This window comes from Canis aureus, chromosome 37 (assembly GCF_053574225.1).
Source record: "Canis aureus isolate CA01 chromosome 37, VMU_Caureus_v.1.0, whole genome shotgun sequence".
In the NCBI taxonomy this organism is placed as follows: domain Eukaryota; kingdom Metazoa; phylum Chordata; class Mammalia; order Carnivora; family Canidae; genus Canis; species Canis aureus.
This window is the reverse complement of record NC_135647.1, coordinates 7031789-7049374: the sequence shown is the minus strand read 5'-3', so window position 1 is coordinate 7049374 and position 17586 is coordinate 7031789. Positions and strand designations below refer to the sequence as shown.

At 35.3% G+C, this 17586-nt stretch overlaps 1 protein-coding gene across 8 annotated transcripts in view; it reads left to right on the top strand.

Annotated features, from left to right (window-relative positions):
• CDKAL1 (CDKAL1 threonylcarbamoyladenosine tRNA methylthiotransferase) overlaps positions 1 to 17586 on the top strand; it is a 662780-nt gene that overhangs the window by 465606 nt on the left and 179588 nt on the right. For all 8 annotated transcript variants that reach the window (XM_077886100.1, XM_077886099.1, XM_077886094.1 and 5 more), the window contains one exon: positions 12057 to 12237. In XM_077886100.1, the coding sequence (XP_077742226.1) occupies positions 12057 to 12237 (181 nt within the window). The remainder of the gene's footprint in view (positions 1 to 12056; positions 12238 to 17586) is intronic.

Here is a 17586-nt window from a genome sequence, read left to right as displayed (position 1 = left end):
TTATGAAATTTACAGCCTTCTGACCATTTTTTATTTGCAAACAAAATAAATGAATAAAACAGCAATATGTAACTCAGCTTCTGATTATACTAAATCTACCACTGCAGAGATGATGATTTCACTCAGATTTGTCAAAGGAACCTTTTCTGTCTGGATGAAAAAAAAAAAAGCCTAATACCCTCTGTCATTAGGTCAAGTTACCTATTATCTTTTTTTCCTAATATTTTTTGGTTGATCAAGAAACATTCGCAGAATATATCTCCTAATCTTATTTGGGTCACAGAAGGCTTTAAGAATCAGAAGAGAGATCCCTGGGTGGCTCAGCAGTTTAGCGCCTGTCTTTGGCCCAGGGTGTGATCCTGGAGTCCCGGGATCGAGTCCCACATCAGGCTCCTGGCATGGAGCCTGCTCCTCCCTCTGCCTGTGTCTCTGCCCCTACCCCACCCTCTCTGTGTCTATCATGAATAAATAAATAAAATCTTAAAAAAAAAAAAAAGAATCAGAAGAAATCTTGGGTTGCATGGGTGGCTTAGTCAGTTAAGTATATGTCTTCAGCTCAGGTCATGATCTTGGGGTCCTGGGATCAAGTCCTGCTTTGGGCTCCCTGCTCACCAGGGAGCCTGCTTCTCCCTTCTTGCTCCCTTTGCTTGTGTGCGCTCTCTTTCTCCCTCCACCTCCCTCTCTCTGTCAAATAAATAAACAAAATCTTAAAAAAAAAAAAAAAGAATCAGGGATGCCCAGGTGTCCCAGCAGTTGAGCATCTGCCTTCAGCTCAGGTCATGATCCCGGAGTCCTAAGATCAAGTGCCGCATCAGACTCCCCACAGGGAGCCATCTTCTCTCTCTGCCTATGTTTCTGCCTCTCTCTATGTGTCTCTCATGAATAAATAAATAAAATATTTTTAAAAAATCAGAAGAAATCTGTAGTCCCTTCCCCCTGAAATATATGCATGCAATTTTAAGGAGTCCACAGACTCCAAGAAAAGAAATCCTAGAATGACATAAAGAAAGGACTGTACTGGCATTGGCACTTCTTTATTTTGTTTCTTTAGCTCTTATTCCTTATAAGCATGCCTACCTGAAATGCATACACACCACCCTTTTTTGAGTTTATAGTAGGACAGTGATTCTAGGTACTTAAATGGTGAGTACCATAGAGAGAGCAATAAATGGATAGATGAGTAGCTGGATGGATGGAGAGATGGATGGACAGTTAGACAAATGGATGCACAGATAGATAAGTATTCATTTGAGCAGATTTCACCAAACAGAAAATTATATACAGAACTGTTAATTAAGCCAATTATTAAGTAAAAACTTACCTGAGCTATTTTTACTTTATTTATTTATATTTAATTTTAAGGTTTCAACTAGTATTAACCAGTTTTCATTTGTGCAGTTTTAACATGATTAAAATTCCAGAAGCAAACTAATACTAGTATAATTCCCTCATTAGATATTTTAGGAATTTTTTCAGGTAGCACTATAGGCAGGATATTATTCATATCTAGAGCATTTGGGGATTTTTTTATACTTTACACATAAATCAGCTCACCAAATGTTGGTGTCTTCCTATTCTTTTCTGTGATAAAAAATATCAAATGGATTGTGTCATGTAAACTCTATTTGTCTCTTATATGCTGATCATATACTCTTTATATAATTTTCTACTAGTATATATACATGGCACAAAACACAAAAGAAATATGAGCGGGAATATGGGCCATAGGGGTAGTAGAAGGTGAAGGAGTATAGGTTTAAGGTATATGATGTGGTGGTGTTCCTCACTTCTACTAGTTCCTTAAGGAACACAAAAGCAGGGGCGCCTGGGTGGCTCAATTGGTGAATCATCTGCCTTCAGCTCAGGTCATGATCCCAGGATCCTGGGATCGAGCCCCATGCTGGGCTCCCAGCTCCGCAGGGAGTCTGCTTCTCTCTCTGCCCCTCCCCCCATTTATTTTTTTCTGTGTGTGTGTGTGTCTCTCTCTCTGGGTCAAATAATTAAGTAAATTTAAAAAAAAAAAAAAAAAAAAGGAACACAGGGGATCCCTGGATGGCTCAGCAGTTAAGCTCCTGCCTTCTGCCCAGGGCATGATTCTGGAGTCCCACATCAGGCTCCCTGCATGGAGCCTGCTTCTCCCTCTGCCTGTGTCTCTGCCCCTCTCTCTCTCTCTCTCTGTCTCTCATGAATAAATAAATGAAATCTTAAAAAAAAAAAAAAAGGAACACAAAAGCAAGTTGACATCTATTAAGCATCTACTATGTGTCAGCTACTGTCGTAAGTGCTCTGTATTCATTACTTCACTCTGTCTCACAACAATCCAGGAAGGGATGTGTTGTTATCCCCATTGTGTAGAAAACTGTGATCTGAGGCTCTGAATAGTAACATAACTTGTGATAATTTAGCTAGGAACTAGGAGCTCAAATCTGTCTGGATTTAAATTCTAGTTTCTTTCTGCTAATACTATTGCTGCTGCTTCCCTCTAAGCCATCTGGAAATAGGAATAATTTCATCTACCTGTTTCTTGATGAGTGATGATAATGATAAAAAACAAGATGTCTTTATGAAGAATAAATTTAGCATATAACCCTTTAGGTTTTAAATGCCTCTCTGTTCACCAGAGAAGAGTGATGGAAAGAGTGCCAGCCAGGTGGAAAGGTTTGGGTTTGAATTATGATCCCTCCAGCAACAGCTTGGTGACCTTTGACAAAACATTTAACCTTTTGAGACCACAATTACCCTCTCTTTAAAATGTAATTCTGAAGATACAGGCAAGTTTTACTTACTGTAGTAAATTGCTTTGCAAATATTATTATTTCTGAATATTTTTAAGGAAAACTTATGATCCACCAGTGCTTATAGTACCTCAGATCCATGACTTCAGTAATATGGATAGAAATAAGACTGCCTTATCATTTAGTCATTCTGCAAATATGGGCAATTTTCTTCTCAATCTTATTTCCCTGATGGTACTTTCTCTGGGTCTCATATTAAAATAGAGTCTACCATATTGGGAAGTTGTACTAAGGAACATGCAAGTTGCTAACACATTACCTGGCACTTAGTATAAGAGATGGCAGTTATTATTTCTTTGACAGGGTTATGCTAGTAATTGCTAAAACATACCAGGCCCTGTGTGGCAGTTGTTGGCCAGAGCAGTACTGACTTTTACTAGCTCGGTTTTAGAGAATAGGAAACCAAAGCATACTAAGGTAAAGTAATTTGCCCTGGAGTATGCAACTCGGTGGTAACAGAGCCTCTTAGATATATATATGCAAGGGGAGATTTTTCTCCCAGATATCCATGTTAAAGATGAGGGATGAGCCATCACCTCACTAGTCTTTGTCTTAGCGACTCATTATGGCTTTTCACCCTCATCCTAATGATCACGTGTTTTTTCTCTTTTCACTCAGATCACTTAGAATTGTTTTTCATGGGGCACCTGAGTGGCTCAGTGGTTAAGCATCTGACTCTTGATTTCACCTCAGGTTGCGATCTCAGGGTTGTGGGATTGAGCCCTGCACTGGGCTCCACACTGAGTGCAGAGTTAGCTTAAGATTCTCTCTCCTTCTCCCTCTATGCCCCCCATTCAAGCACACACACACACACACACACATACACACACACTCTCTCTCTCTCTCTCTCTCTCTCTCTCTAAAATAGATCTTAAAAAAAAAGAATTGGTTTTCGTAAAAGCATGATGATAATTTTAAAGCTGCTGAGATTGTTCTCGATTTTCTCAAATTTACTTGAAGACGTCATGTTTCTCCTTAAATTTCCTCCCTCAAGATGAGCAGAATGATTCCATGATGTTAAGTGTTGATAGCTGGGACACAAAATAGTATATTTTTCCCCCACTTTTAACAGGTTTATTATGGATATACTTTAGATACCATGCATATGCACTCAACGTAAGTATATACTTTGAAGATTCTTTTAAATTAATAATTAGTGCAGCCATCATCACGATGCAATCAGTTATGAGAAAAAATTTCTAACTGCCTATTTGAAGTCCATCGTGTTTCCACCCAGAGACCCAAGCAACCACTGATCTGTTTTCTGTTCCTGTAGTTTTGCTTCTAATAGAAATTTCATATAAATAGAATCAGACAATAAATGGTCCTTTGTGACTTCCTTCTTTTATTAAGAATATTTTTCAGGGATGCCTGGGTGGCTTAGCAGTTCAGCTTCTGTTTTGGCTCAGGGCATGATCTAGGGATCTGGGATCGAGTCCCACATAGGGCTTCTTGCAGGGAGCCTGCTTCTCCTTCTGCCTGTGTCTCTGCCTTTCTGTGTCTCTCATGAATAAATAAAATCTTAAAAAAAAAAAAAAGAATGTTTTTCAAGCTTCATCTGTGTGGTGCACATATAGCTGGTTCTCTTCCCTTTGTAGGTAAATTTTCATTGTATGGATATGCCACATTTTGTTGATCCATTTACCAGTTGACAGACATTTGGACTATTTCCAGTTTAGAACTATTATGAGAAATGCCGAAATAAAAATCCACATAGAAATCTTTGTGTGGACATATGTTTTAATTTTTCTTGGGTAGATAACTAAGAAGTAAACTTTCTTAGTTATAGTGAGAGTATGTTTAACTTTTTTTTTTCTTTTAGATTTTATCTTCTATTCATTTGAGAGAGAAGAACATTAGTAGGAGGGAGAGGCAGACTCCCTTGGGACCAGGGAGCCAGAGGTAGGGCTGGATCCCAGAACCTGAGATCGTGACCTGAGCTGAAGGCAGATGCTTAACCATCTGAGCCAACCAGGCACCCCTATGTTTAAGGTTTTAAGAAACTGCCACACTATTTTCCAAAGTGACTGCAGTGTTTTGAATTCCCACCTACAATGCATAAGGATTTTAGTTTCTCTAGATGCCCATCAATGTCTTATTTTTCAGTCTTTTTTCAGTGTAGCCATACTCTTGGATGTGTTTCATGGCACATGGTTTTAACTTGCATTACCCTGATTATTCGTGATGTTGAGCCAACTTTTGATGCACCTATTAGCTATTCATATATCTTCTGGAGTGAAGTGTTGGTTAAAATCCTTTGCCCATTGTCCATGTTTGTCTTCTTATTTGTGAGCCATAAGAGTTCTTGATATATTCTGGATACAAATATTTTTATCGATATTTGGTTTGCATTTGCCTTTCGCTCAGGTCATGATCCTGGGATTGAGCTCCGCATCAGGCTCCCTGCTCAGCAAGGGGTCTTCTTCTCTCTCTCCACTCTTCCCACTAGTGCTCTCTCACTACCTCTCTCTCAAATAAATAAATAAAAACTTAAAAAAGAAAAGAAAATTAAGTAACCATAAAAATATGGGTATATTTTTTGACTCTCTGTATTGTTCCATTCCACTGATCTGTCCTTATACTAATACCACACTGTTGTGATTACTGTCTTTAAGCCAGATTCATCCATTCTACCAACTTTGTTCTTTATCAAAATTGTGCTTTCTGTGCCGACTGTGCTCTTGCAAACATGGTGAACGTTCCTAAAACCTGCCAGAATTTCTGCAAGAAATGTGGCAAGCATCAATGCCACAAAGTAACACAGTACAAGAAAGGCAAAGATTCTCTTTATGCCCAGGGAAAGCAGCATTATGACAGGAAGCACAGTGGCTGTGGTGGGCAGACTAAGCCAATTTTCCAGAAAAAAAGGCTAAAACTACAAAGGAGATTGTGCTGAGGCTTGAATGTGCTGAGCCCAACTGTTAGAGATCCAAGCATTTTGAACCGGGAGAAGATAAGAAGGGAATGGGCTAAGTGATCCAGTTCTAAGCTTCATATTTTGTTATGAAGACAATAAAATCTTGAGGTTATGTTCACTTTATTTAATTGCAGTTGGTCATTTTAAGAGGGAAATAAACTAGTGCCATCAGGAAAATTCCCCTTGTGGGGCAATTAAAAAGAAAATTGCTTTGACCACTCTAAGTTCTTTGTGTTTCCATATATATTTTAGAATCAGCTTATCAATGTCTACAGAAAAATATGCTGATATGTTGATAGCAGTTGCAATGAATCTATGTATCAATCTGAGGACACATGCAATCTTAACAGCAAAAAATCCTCCAATCTGTGAAAATATGTATATTGTTTCATCTATTTAGGTATTTATTTACTTATTTTAAAGATTTTATTTATTTATTTATGAGAGAGGGACAGAGAGCACACACAAGAGTGCAAGCATTAGCAGGGATTGGGTTTGGCAAAGGGCAGTGGGAGAGAAAGAAGCAGACTCTCCACCAAGCAGAGAGGCCAGTGTTGGGCTTGATCCCAGGACCCTAAAATTATGACCTGAGCTGAAGGCAGATACTTAACCAACTGAGCCACCCAGGCACCCCTAGATTTCAGTTCTTTGTTTCTAGAGTATAGGTCTTCCATTTTCCAAATTCATTCTAAGTATTTTTTATGCTATTGTGAATGAAATTGTTTCCTTCTTTTCATTTTCTAATTGTTCATTACTAATATAAAAAGTACAGTTGATTTTTATATATTAATCTTTAGCTCTGCTAGACTCACTTATAATGGTAGGTTCATTAGATTTCTTGGAGCTTCCATAGACAAAATCATGTGACCTGCAAAAATTAGTTTACTTGTACTTTTCCAACCTGTATGCCTGTAATTTCTTCTTCGTGTCTTTCTTGCATGACTAGATCCTCTGTAATATATTGAGTTGTAGAAGTAAGAACAGACACCCTTGTCTTGTTACTAATCTAAGTGAAAAAGCATTCAGTCTTTCACCAATAAACATAATAATAGCTGTAAACTCTTTCTTGGGTTAAGATAGTTTTTCTCTATTCCTTTTTTACTGAGAGTTTTTATCATGAATGAGTGTTGGATTTGTCAGCTGAGTTTTCTGCATCTATTGAGATGACCATAGGGTCATCTTCTATCCTTTTAATATGGCTTATTGCATTAGCTAATTTGTATGTCAAACCAACCTTGAATTCCTGGAATTAAAACTTGATCATGAAAATAATCCTTTTTATATGTTTCTCGGCTTGTTTTCTAATATTTTATTAAGTGCCTCTGTGTTCATAAAAGATATTGGTCTAGAGGTGCCTGTGGCTCAGTCGGTTGAGCATCTGACACTTGGTTTCATGATCTTGGGGTGGTGGGATCAAGCCCCGAGTTGGGCTCTGTGCTCAGTGCAGAGTCTGCTGGAGATAATCTCCCTTCCCCTCTGCTCCTCACCCTGCTTGAGTGCATGAATGCTCACTCTCTCGCTCTTTCTCTCTAACAAATAAATAAAATCTTTAAAAAAATCTCAGTCTGGAGTTTATTTCTGATCTTTTTCTCTGGTTTGTATTTTGTCTACTGCGGGGCTTACACAATGAGCTCTTTTTTCATCTATCTTTGAACAATTTCTATAGAATTGGTTTTATTCTTTCTTTAATGTTTGATATAATTCACTAGTGGAGCCATCTGAGCCTAAGTTGTTTTCTATTGTTTTTTTTTTTTTTTTTTAGTGGCAAGATTTTTAATTACAAGTTCAATTTTTGCAATAGATAAAAGACTATTTGATTTTCTGCTTCTTCTTGAGTCAGTTTTTGTAATTTATGTCTTTTAAAGAATCTGCTCATTTTAGCTTAAAATTTTAATTTATCGACATAAAATTATAATAAATATACCCTTAGTATTTTTTTTAATATTGATAACATCTGTAGTACAGCCTCCTCCCTCATGCCTAAAGTTGGTCATTTGTGACTTATTTTTTCTTCTCAGTCTAGTTAATAGTTTAGTAATTTTATTGTTTATATGTCAAAAAGACATCTTTTATTGATTTTTTTCTTTATTTTCTTTTTCATTGATTTATTTTTAAACCTTTATTTAGTAATTTATTTTTTGTTCTACTTTGGATTTGCTTCTTTTTTATTTATTTTTATTTTTTTATTTTTTTATTTTTTGGATTTGCTTCTTTTTTAGCTTCTTGAGGTGAAAGCTTGAAATCATTGAGTTTACCTCTTTTTAGCACAGACATTTAAATCCATTAATTTCTTTCTAAGCACTTATTTAAGCTGTGTCCCATAGACTTAGATGTTTTTACTTTCATTCAGAACTTTAAAAAAAGTTTCTTTTAATCATGCATTTATGGTTAATAATTTTAATGTATCTGATTCTTTTTCTGATTGTTTTTATTTCTTTCTTTTGAGATAAATAGCATGTATATTAGTATTAATTTTTTTTACGTGTGGATTTGAAATTCATTTATTGTTCTAAAGCAAGAATAGAATCGTTTTCTCATTTTTTGCCAGTAGAACACCAAATTGCAAGTAAAAATCTTGAGAAGATTAAAGTACATTTTAAGTAGTATTTCAAATATGATGTGTGTATGTGTTTATTTTTTTATTCATAGTAAATAATAAAGTCTTTAAATGTTTGAGGCTCTCTTAAATTCTAGCCTAGGGCCAGCAAAGAGATCTGATATCCTACTGATAGATTTGCATAACTGATCATAGCACTGCTTCTGCCAAGGCAGATGCATAATTGGAATCTTTCTCATTAATTCTATTCCCAAGTTACTTAATGAACCCATTTTGCTAGTAAAAAGCTTGTATACGTCAGAAAAAATATTGGGTCAGAATGTATGTGTTATTTAAGCTAATTGAACATTTTCATTTTCATCTTCTTTCAGAATTATTCTCCAATACTGCTATGAAAACATAAATATAGATCTTTTAAATTTTAAAAATATAGAATACCTGATAATTATATTCATTAGACTCACGGCTTCAGTACATGTGCAGAAATGATCATTTAAAAAAATTAGTATTTTGAAAATGCATTGCTTCTCAAAAACAGCATTTACAATTAACATATTAAATATTAGGATTAATGTTCTATTTTACACTCCTTATAATTTCCTCCTAGCCACTTAAATCATATGCAATTAATTTAGAATTAGGTCCACTTCAGACTTTCTTGATTTTCTTATGAACTGAAGAGAATTATTTACTTAGGGAAATTAACAGTGTAAATAGGAGTCTTTTTAGTTGGTTCATCTAAGGAGCCAAATTGTTTTTAAGAAGCATCATTTGCATATATAAAATTAATGTATAGATGAGCCTCTTCTAACATTAAAGTGTAGTCTTTACTTTGAAAACATTTTATAGGCAATCAATTTATATTCTTACATACTTTGACACCAAATTTTGGACACCAAGGGTAAATTGCTTTTACTTTTAAATACTAGCCAACATAGGTCTTTCACAAATTCATAGTTTACCTAATTCTCTCCTTTGTTATCTGTAAGCTTTTTGTGTAGATCATCAAATATATTCACAAATTGAACATGCCCTTCTTAAACATTTAAGGTGACTTTTGTAAAGGTTTGTCTTTTCTCACTGGCGATCTTAATGCCAAAGTAAGCAGGTGTTGCATAATACTGAGCTCAGCTATCATGGATCAAGGAGGATTGGGGGGAGGGAGAATCAGTAAGGTACTTTCCTTTGGGAATACCCCATGATCTAGTGCCAGGTTCATTGCAATTCATAGCGTAGGACAATAGCCAATTGTCTTGGTTTCTATAATATTTCACAGGCAGTTTCTAAGATTTTTTTTTTTTATTTCCTAGGGGAGATGGACTCTTCTCTGTCATTTCTGCTATGATCTATTACTTAGAGTTTAGTTGTGGATTTCTTTTGTTCAAAAGGATTTATAAGTCAAGTGTAAACATTTGCTAATTAAAATTATTGACATACTTTTTCTATTCTACAAGCTTTTAGTGAGTCTAGAAAATGGTCTTTTTATCTAGAGCTTACTGTGAAAACATGTCTCTTATGACTTTAAAATGTAATCTTGGTAATCACCCTTGAAGGAGAAAATGTTTTTGCATCACAATAAAATTTTTTTTTTCAAATATGGTTTCATTTTTCTTTTATGCATATTACTGCTTTTTTTTAATTTACCATCACAAAGAAAAGTTCCAGCCTTTGGAACTTATCTCACTAATTCAAGGTCAGCCAAATTAATAGCTAGATGAGACTAAGTGGAAATCAGGACAGAAATATTTTCAAATATAAATGTCATTCTCCTCTCACACAGGCATTAAAGTGTTATCCAAACAAGGTGTAGAAAGCTGTTGTTTTGATGATGCCATTTGTATTAGGCAGCCAACAATTCGACTTTCCTTTGTCACATTCTTTGTTCTCTCTTATGCTCCCAAAATCTAATATATTTAAATGAGAAAAATTGTTTTGTTCTGTTCATCCATATAGAACTACATTTAAGGGATAGAAAACTTTGATATGGTTAGGTATCTATAGATTGTGATATTTGAGGCTATTTTTCCTGTTGTTTATGGATTGAGAAGTCTATTGTAGTTGTGAATACTGTTTGTGTTATTTTGTTATTATTGCATCGTTAGTACAGGGTAAAATATCCTTATGGAAGAACTCCAAGGGCCACAGAGAAAGTACATCCAAGAGGGTAACATGTGGTTTTATCAAAAACAAGGGTAGCCTGTTACCCAACGACATGTGATGAGAAGCTTTCGGTGATTTATTCTTTAATATTAAAGGGCAGAGTCAATGTTAACTGATGGCAAGTCTCAGCCATGAATGAGAGGGACCTGGAGAAAGTAGTCACACTTACAGTGAGCAGAGGAAAACTTGTGAAAAACTTTAATTAGTATCTTTAGAAAGATGAGGAAAGATATTGCATCTCTAAAACAAATGAGTAAATGGCAACATAAGAAAATTTGCTAGACCTAAAGACTGTGAGTGTCTGGATTGTGCCCCTGTACAAAGATTTACATGCCTCATCAAAGATTTACAAGGCCTATTATCATGAAATTTAGAAACCTGAAGAAGGTGCACCTGGGTCGCTCAGTCAGTTAAGCATCTGCCTTTGGGTCAGGTCAAGATCCCAGGGTCCTGGGATCGAATCCAGCATCAGGCTCCCTGCTCAGCGGGGAGCCTGCGTCTCCCTCTCCCTCTGCCTGCCACTCCCCCTGCTTGTGCTCTCTCTTTGTCAAATAAATAAAATCTTTTTTAAAAAATTAAAACATTGAGAATAAAATGAATATCCTAAAAGCTTTCAAAAAGAGAGTGGGGGCACACATAAAGAAGCTTGTATCAAAGTGAATCAGGACGTCTCATCCACAACCTTGCCAGCTTGAAAAAAAAAAAATTCTGATGATAATATTTTTCACTATCAGTCAGTGGTGTGGATTAAGACATGTTCAGATATGCTAAGACGATAACAACAAAATTTCCCTGGCATGCCTTTTGGTGAAGCTTCTGAAAGAATGCTCCTACAAAATTAAGGAGAAAAGGGTAATTGAGATGTAAGAATACTTAGGATTCAGGAAGAAGGGAAATGTGGGGAAAAAGGCGACTGAAGAGCAACATTCAAGGGTGACATTATGACTGGTTCAACACACAAAGAAAGTAGGAGTGGCATTTCCAGAATTAAAAAATAGAATCAGTGAATTATGTATAGTCCATTGAGTGTTTAGAAAATAGTATTCATTTTTGATCAATCTGATGGAGCTTGTGGAAAACATGAACACAGGTACCTAGACTATGAAGCAAGAATATTTTAAGAGAGACTGTTATTAATTCTAGGAAAAATTAAACATTGTAGCAAAAGAAAACATGATAGTAGCATATACCAGTTGGCGCCACAGTGAACAGTATCTTTGTAGTTATACTAATGGAAATGTGATTGATTGATTTTAAACTCTGCAGTGATTACATTGAGAGGGGAGGGATAGGATAGTTTAATGGATTGAATCCTCATTTACCGTAGTAGAGAAGTTACTAAATACTGCCTAAAAATCAGTAAATCCAGAAATAGAATAAGCATCTGTTTTAAAATATAGGAAAAAAGAACATTAAAAAGAATTAAAAATGAGTGTCCCTTGAGGATGACAGGGGCCACTGTTACTCAGAAACTTAGTATTTAAGACTCTAAAACTCTTTGCAAATGCCCCTTTCCTAAAAAATAAAATTTAGTTTTAAGAGGAATAATGGCATTTAAAATGTCAAAGGAATAGAATAATTGTGGATTGTATTCAGCTTTTTACATTTTTGTCATGTTATTTTCTAGAGTTCCTGGAATAACCCTTGCTACAGATATTATCTGTGGTTTTCCTGGAGAAACAGATCAAGATTTTCAAGAAACAGTGAAACTTGTGGAAGACTACAAATTTCCAAGCCTCTTTATTAACCAGTTTTATCCCAGACCAGGAACTCCTGCAGCAAAAATGGTACAAGTTCCAGCACAAGTGGTAAGATATTTCTCTCACAAAGTATTCAATTTACCAGCCAGTATCTATAAAAATGCAGCTCTGTTTGTTGTCTGCCTTAACACAACTAGTTCGTAGTATAACTTCCAAGTTAAAAAATATGGGGAGTTTTTCAAGATGGGGTCAGGGGCGGGGGAACCTTGGAGGATTTAAATGACTGTAGGAAACTAAAATATCACCTTTTTTTTTTTTTTTTTTCTTTTTCTTTTGAAGAGAGAGGTTCAGATGACACTGGGGCGGGGAATAAGAATCTGGTATTACCTGTGTTTATAAGAGAAATCCTTGGATATTTGAAAAGAAGACAACCTTTAAATATCTGTGAGCAAAAGAAGCTTCATGTTTACCCTGATTTTCGTAATTTGTTGCTCACTGGGGGCCCTATGTTTTCCTTCCTTTTCCATGGAATAGATTTGATGCTTGCCATCTGTCTATTTCAGATTTGTGTTACTTTCACACAAATGAACCTCAACTTAATTTCATCCTTACAGGTTCAGAAATGTATTAAAATAAGATAGTTTTTTTTTTTAAAAAAAAAAAAAGAGTTTTATTAATTTATTAGAGAGAAAGAACACAAGCAGGGGGAGGGGCAGAGAGAGAAGGAGAAGCAGACTCCCGCTAAGCAGGGAGCCCCATGTGAGGCTCCATCCCAGAACCCTGAGATCATGACCCACCCAAGGGCAGACACTTAGACCGACTGAGCCACCCAGGTACCCTAGAATAAGATAATTTAAAATGAATGTAAAAAAGTTTGAGATCCAGTAAAGGTAACTTGTTTTCCAGAATGCCTCAGCAATTAATGTTCTCAGAGTAATTTAGTTGCTAGATTCATTGGCTAAAGATGGAAAAATGTTAATAAGCTTTAAGAGGAAGTCATATGTTTTTAACTGAAAATTTTGTTTTGTTTCAAATAACTAAAACATTATGCCCTATATTAATTTTCCTCAAAGCTTCCATGAATAAATACTAAAAGGAATAACTCAAGCTTGTTATTTTTTTTTCCTATTATGCCATATGTGAATATCAAACATAAAACATACAGATTTTTTATTTCAACATTTGGTTGAAAAAAACAAATATATTTTTTATTTGTATATACAGAGATACACTTTAAAGTCTGTTTTCCCCATTAAAACTGAAGTGAGGGCATCCCCGATGGCACAGTGGTTTAGCGCCGCCTGCAGCCCAGGGTATGATCCTAGAGAACCGGGATCGAGTCCCACGTCGGGCCCCCTGCATGGAGCCTGCTTCTCCCTCTGCCTGTGTCTCTGCCTCTCTCTCTCACTCTATCTCTCATGAGTAAATAAAATAAAATCTTTAAAAAAAAAAAAAAAAAACTGAAGTGAATATCATTCTTTGTTTTTTCAAAATTTTCTACATTTTTATTTCCAAGTTTCTGTATATACAAAGGTAAGAAAATATTTTACAGGTAGCCTATTTAATTTTATATCTAATTTAATCAATGAAAAGAAGACTATAACACCATGGACAGTTGACTTTTCACAAACATAAAAATAAGTTAATTCATTATTTTTATATCTAAATTATAATAGCTTTTATTGCATATAGCAGAATTTACCTTCCTTGGTCTACAGTTCTTCAAATTTTGATGAATGCATACACTAGTGTAACTGCTACTACAGTCAAGGTACAGAGCAGTTCCAGCAGCTTCCCAAAATTTTCTTTTTACTTTTTTGTATTTCTTTACTCCCTCCATCTGCAGATCCTGAAAACTACTGATCTCTTGTTCTTATAATTTCATCCATTTTTTCTTAAACTTTACTTAAATAAAAACATTTTTTGAACTACAACATCCCTACAGAAAACATGCACAGCTATACGTTTCTCTAAAGTGAATACTTGCATGTACCCTGAGTCAGATCAAGAAACAGAACATTACCAGACCCAGAGCTTCCCATCCTGCCCTCCCCATCCAATTCTCTCCCATTCCCCAACAGAAATCACTATCTCTTATTTTAACACCATACATAACTTTGACCTATTCATAAACTTGATATAAATGGAAGAATTCATCAGAGTCTGAATGTTTAGCACTTTTTAAAAACTGTGGTAATTCTTTTTATTGTTTATGTTTTTCGATAAAATTAATATTTTACATACAGTCCTGCTTTAAGTCTTAACTCTTCAGTTAACAAGCAGTGGATTTTTCTACTGAGTTTATAAAACATGTAACTTTGTCAAGAAATAATTTTTCATCTTTTTCTTCATTGTTTATTATTATACTGCTTTTGAAGATAATACAGCTGTCCTAAGATTTCACATCTGAAAAATCTGTACATCTCTCTGCCAGGAGTTGGACCTGTTGCTTATTGAGATTGTGGGTATTTATTTCAGGCATGGTTACAGTCCCTCTAATCTGTCCTAAAATAGTCAGACATTGGCTGTCCTGGGGCACCAGCTGTGCTATGAGCACCTCTCTCCAGCCCCAAAGCTTTTTTTTTTTTTTTTTTAAACAATATTATGGGAGATTAGTCTGTTTTTGCAAGTAGCTATAGTTCATCCATTTTCATGGCTATGTAGTATTCTGTTGCATGCATATTTATCCATCCTTTTTTTTTTTTTTAATTTAAATTCAGTTTGCCAGCATATAGTATAAGAACTCATCTCATCGACATTTATCCATCCTAATGTGAAAAGAGAATTGGGTATTTGCAACATTACAGTATTAGCAACTGATACCCCCATCAGCATTCTTGTTTATATCTTCTGTTTGACTCATCTACATACACATTTCCGCTGGGCATTTAGCTGTAATTTCTAGGTCATAGGAAATACAGTGGATCTGCTTTCTATTGCCAAATAGTTTTCCCAAATAGTTGAGTAAATTTACATTTCCCCCAGCAATATATAAAAATACTAGCAGCTCCATATTCTTGCCAACACTTGGCATTGTTATATTTCTGTTATTAGCCATTCTGCTGGGAAGGCATTGTAATCTAATTGTGGTTTTATTGTTCTCTGGTAACTAATGACATTGAATACTTTTTATATGTTGATTGGGTATTTGGATATAATTTTTCAGGAAGTCTCTATTCAGACCTTCTGCCCACTTATCTTTTGGTTTGCTTATTTTCCTGTGTCCCAGCATCCCCACACTCTTTCCTCTGATTTATAGGAATTATTTGTGTATTCAGAATTCAAGTCCCTTGTTAGTCATGGTAATTTAAATATCTTCTTCCATTCTGTAACCAATCTTTTTACTTTCTTACTGATCTCTTTAGAAGACCAGACGTTGTCAGTTTTAATGGTAGGATTTATCAGTACTTTTCATTTTATGTTGATGTTTTTGGATCCTTTTTCAGATTCCTTCCCCTCACCGTCATGAATACACCTCTCAGTGTACTCATCTAGACACTTTATTATTTTGCCTTTTACCTTTAGATCTTTAATCCAAATGGAATGTATTTTTGTTGAGGTGTAGAGGTCAAGAGTTTTATTTTCTACAAGGATATCCACTTGAGTTAGTGCCGTTTATTGAATCTCATCCTTGCCCCATTCTCTACCTGGTCATCCTTTTCATAAATCGGTGTCTATCTCTACATGTGCATATATTCTGGAACTTTATTGTTTTTTTTATCTATTTGTTTCTACCAAATCACAACATTAATTACCATGGTTTTGTAATAAGTATTGACACTGCAGTATATGCCTTTCAACTCTGTTTTTTTCTTGAACATTGTCCTAAGTATTCTTGGCCCTTTGCCTTTCTAAATTTGTCAACATACGGCAAAACATTTTGCTGGCATTCTGATTGAGATTGTATTGATTCTGTAGCTCATTTGGAGGGAAATTGACGATGTAAAAATACCTAGTTCTCCATCTTTGAATGAAATATATCTCTTCTTTATTTTAATCTAATTTCTCTCAGTAATGCTTTAAAGTTTTCTGTATACAAACCTTGCATATCATTTATTAGTTCTGTGCCTGCATGTGTGTCCCTGGGTACTGTTGAAATTACTGATTTTCGTTTTTTATTGTTATTGCTATTTAAAATTTTGGTTGATTTTAATATATCTATCTTTTTCCTGTCAACTTTGCTAAATTCACTTAGTAATTCTAATTATTGTTCTATAGATTTTTCTTTATTCTTTTTAAAATATTTTATTTATTTATTCATGAGAGACACAGAAAGAGAGAGGCAAAGACACAGGCAGAGGGAGAAGCAGGCTCCATGCAGGGAGCCCGATGTGGGACTTGATCCCAGTACTCCAGGATCACACCCTGGGCTGAAGGCAGACACGCTTAACTGCTGAGCCACCCAGGCATCCTTCGACTTTTCTTTATAGAGTTTTCTATGTATACAATTATATCATCTGCTGATAGTTGCAGTTTTGTTTCTCCCTTTCTTGTCCTCATAACTTTTATTTCTTGTCCTATTGCACTGGCTGGGACTTACAGTATGCTGTTGAATAGAGTTGACCATTTATCTCTTCCCAAACTCAAAGGAATAGTCTTCAGAATTTCTCCTTTCAGTATAAAAGTTGACTATAGTTTTGAGATTAGGGAAGTTCCTTTCTATTCCTAATTCACTCAGAGTTTGTATGTGGGCTTGTGTGTGTGAGCATGCCTGCATGTGTGTATGTGTGCATGTGCATGGTCATGTGTGCCTGTGCATGTCTGTGTGTGTGTTTTACTCATGAATAGAATTGAACTTAATCACTTTCTCTTCATCTGCCAGAATTATCATATAGTTTGTTCTGCATTAAATCTGTTAATATTGTGAACTATGCTGAATGTTTTCAAATGTTTAAATCAACCTTGCATTCCTGGGACAAACTTCATTTGATCATAGTATATCATAATTTGATATACTATTTTAGTTAATTTGCTAAAATTTTGTGAAGAATCTTTGCATCTTTGTTCATATAGGATTTTTATCTGTAGTTTTCTTGTGATGTCTTCTTAATTTGGGTATGACAATTGGAAAGTATTTCTTTCTCTACATTTTTTGGAAGAGTTTGTAAGGAATTTGTATTATTTCTTCCTTAAATGTTTGACAGAATTGCCTTATGTGGTAAGCAGAATTACAAAATGGCCCCACAAACTCCCTCAGCCCCTCAACTAAATAAGTCCTGGGACTGTTAATTTGATATATGCTCTGCCGTTTGGTTTCTTGGTTCTGCTGAGTCATCTTTCCCTTTTCTCATGGAAGGTAGCACAATTTTCTCAAACCTTTGTGAGTCTTTCCTAGATTTCCCTAGAATTGATTCCATTAGGCCAAAGCCACATCAACAGATCTTTATGATATAAGCCCTTCCCTACTGTAGCCCCCTGCTGATATTTTTCTTTGTATTTATCCTGCTTGGAACTTGT